Below are 1,517 nucleotides of genomic sequence, written 5' to 3' on the forward strand. Positions count from 1 at the left end.
GTCTCGTAGCTCTGGTCCTCCAGCCCCTCCCCCTTGTCTCGTAGCTCTGGTCCTCCAGCCCCTCCCCCTTGTCTCGTAGCTCTGGTCCTCCATACCCCCTGTTCTGGTGACAACTTCCTGTACTGGAGGTTCCCCCCCGCTCTTCCTGTTCTGGTGACAACTTCCTGTACTGGAGGTTCCCCCCCGCTCTTCCTGTTCTGGTGACAACTTCCTGTACTGGAGGTTCCCCCCGCTCTTCCTGTTCTGGTGACAACTTCCTGTACTGGAAACAATGGTGACCAATAGAGAGGGTGAATCTCCCCAGCAATACAAACCTGACAGAGGGCCCAATCCTTACCTCCCCTCCCCCACCCCCCATGAGGTGCTTATTGCCCCAGTCTGTTGTTATTTGAAGCGCAGCGTGCATGGCTCCGCCCACATAGCTGCGTCATCCATTCCTTCCTCTGCCGGAGGACTCCGCCCCTTCCTCTGCCGGAGGACTCCGCTCCTTCCTCTGCCGGAGGACTCCGCTCCTTCCTCTGCCGGAGGACTCCGCACCTTCCTCTGCCGGAGGACTCCGCACCTTCCTCTGCCGGAGGACTCCGCCCCTTCCTCTGCCGGAGGACTCCGCTCCTTCCTCTGCCGGAGGACTCCGCCCCTTCCTCTGCCGGAGGACTCCGCCCCTTCCTCTGCCGGAGGACTCCGCTCCTTCCTCTGCCGGAGGACTCCGCTCCTTCCTCTGAGCGCCTCCCTCTGCCGGAGGCCTCCGCCCCTTCCTCTGCCGGAGGACTCCGCTCCTTCCTCTGCCGGAGGACTCCGCCCCTTCCTCTGCCGGAGGACTCCGCCCCTTCCTCTGCCGGAGGACTCCGCTCCTTCCTCTGCCGGAGGACTCCGCTCCTTCCTCTGCCGGAGGACTCCGCTCCTTCCTCTGCCGGAGGACTCCGCTCCTTCCTCTGTGCATTGTGATGGGTTACATGATGTTGTCCTGCAGTTACAGAGTCCCGGCACCGGGTGGCGCTGCAGGTTCACATTTGCTGATGTTACAATCAGCGGTCACTAGGATGTTATTATTCCATGGGACTGCGATAGGGTTTGGGGGGCCCCGTGTTGAGGTTTCTGGGTCCCGGCCGATGGATGGAGAGAGTCACACCCTGCGGGGCCGGCTGCCTCCTCTGCGCTCCCCGGTATATATATATATACTTGTGTGGGATCGCTGTGATGAGTTTCCCTTTCTATAATAATTCTTCATTGATTGCATTGGTGTCAGCCCTGACACGCATATTATCGCCCCTCCGAGAGCCCATTATATACTTATTGATCTCTGTGGCGACCACAACTCACCCCTCCTCCTGGAACGCCAGGGAATTCTGGGAAAGCTTCGCCAAGTTCTTCGCATATTCCTCCTCGATCTTTATCCTGCCGGAAGATGGAAAGTCAGAATACACCAGTGGCCCCTCCATGGCCCCCAGCGACCCCTCCATGGCCCCCAGCGACCCCTCCATGGCCCCCAGCGACCCATCTATGGCCCCCAGCGACCC

At 60.4% G+C, this 1,517-nt stretch overlaps 1 protein-coding gene across 1 annotated transcript in view; it reads right to left on the minus strand.

Moving 5' to 3' along the window:
• Positions 1-1,517, minus strand: part of GAS7 (growth arrest specific 7) — a gene marked incomplete at its 3' end in the record, with an annotated part of 11,270 nt that overhangs the window by 5,774 nt on the left and 3,979 nt on the right. The window contains exon 4 of the mRNA XM_018575759.1: positions 1,321-1,395. Within this exon, the coding sequence (XP_018431261.1) occupies positions 1,321-1,395 (75 nt within the window). The remainder of the gene's footprint in view (positions 1-1,320; positions 1,396-1,517) is intronic.

Source organism: Nanorana parkeri, unplaced genomic scaffold (assembly GCF_000935625.1).
Source record: "Nanorana parkeri isolate BGI_ZX_2015 unplaced genomic scaffold, ASM93562v1 scaffold4668, whole genome shotgun sequence".
NCBI lineage: Eukaryota > Metazoa > Chordata > Amphibia > Anura > Dicroglossidae > Nanorana > Nanorana parkeri.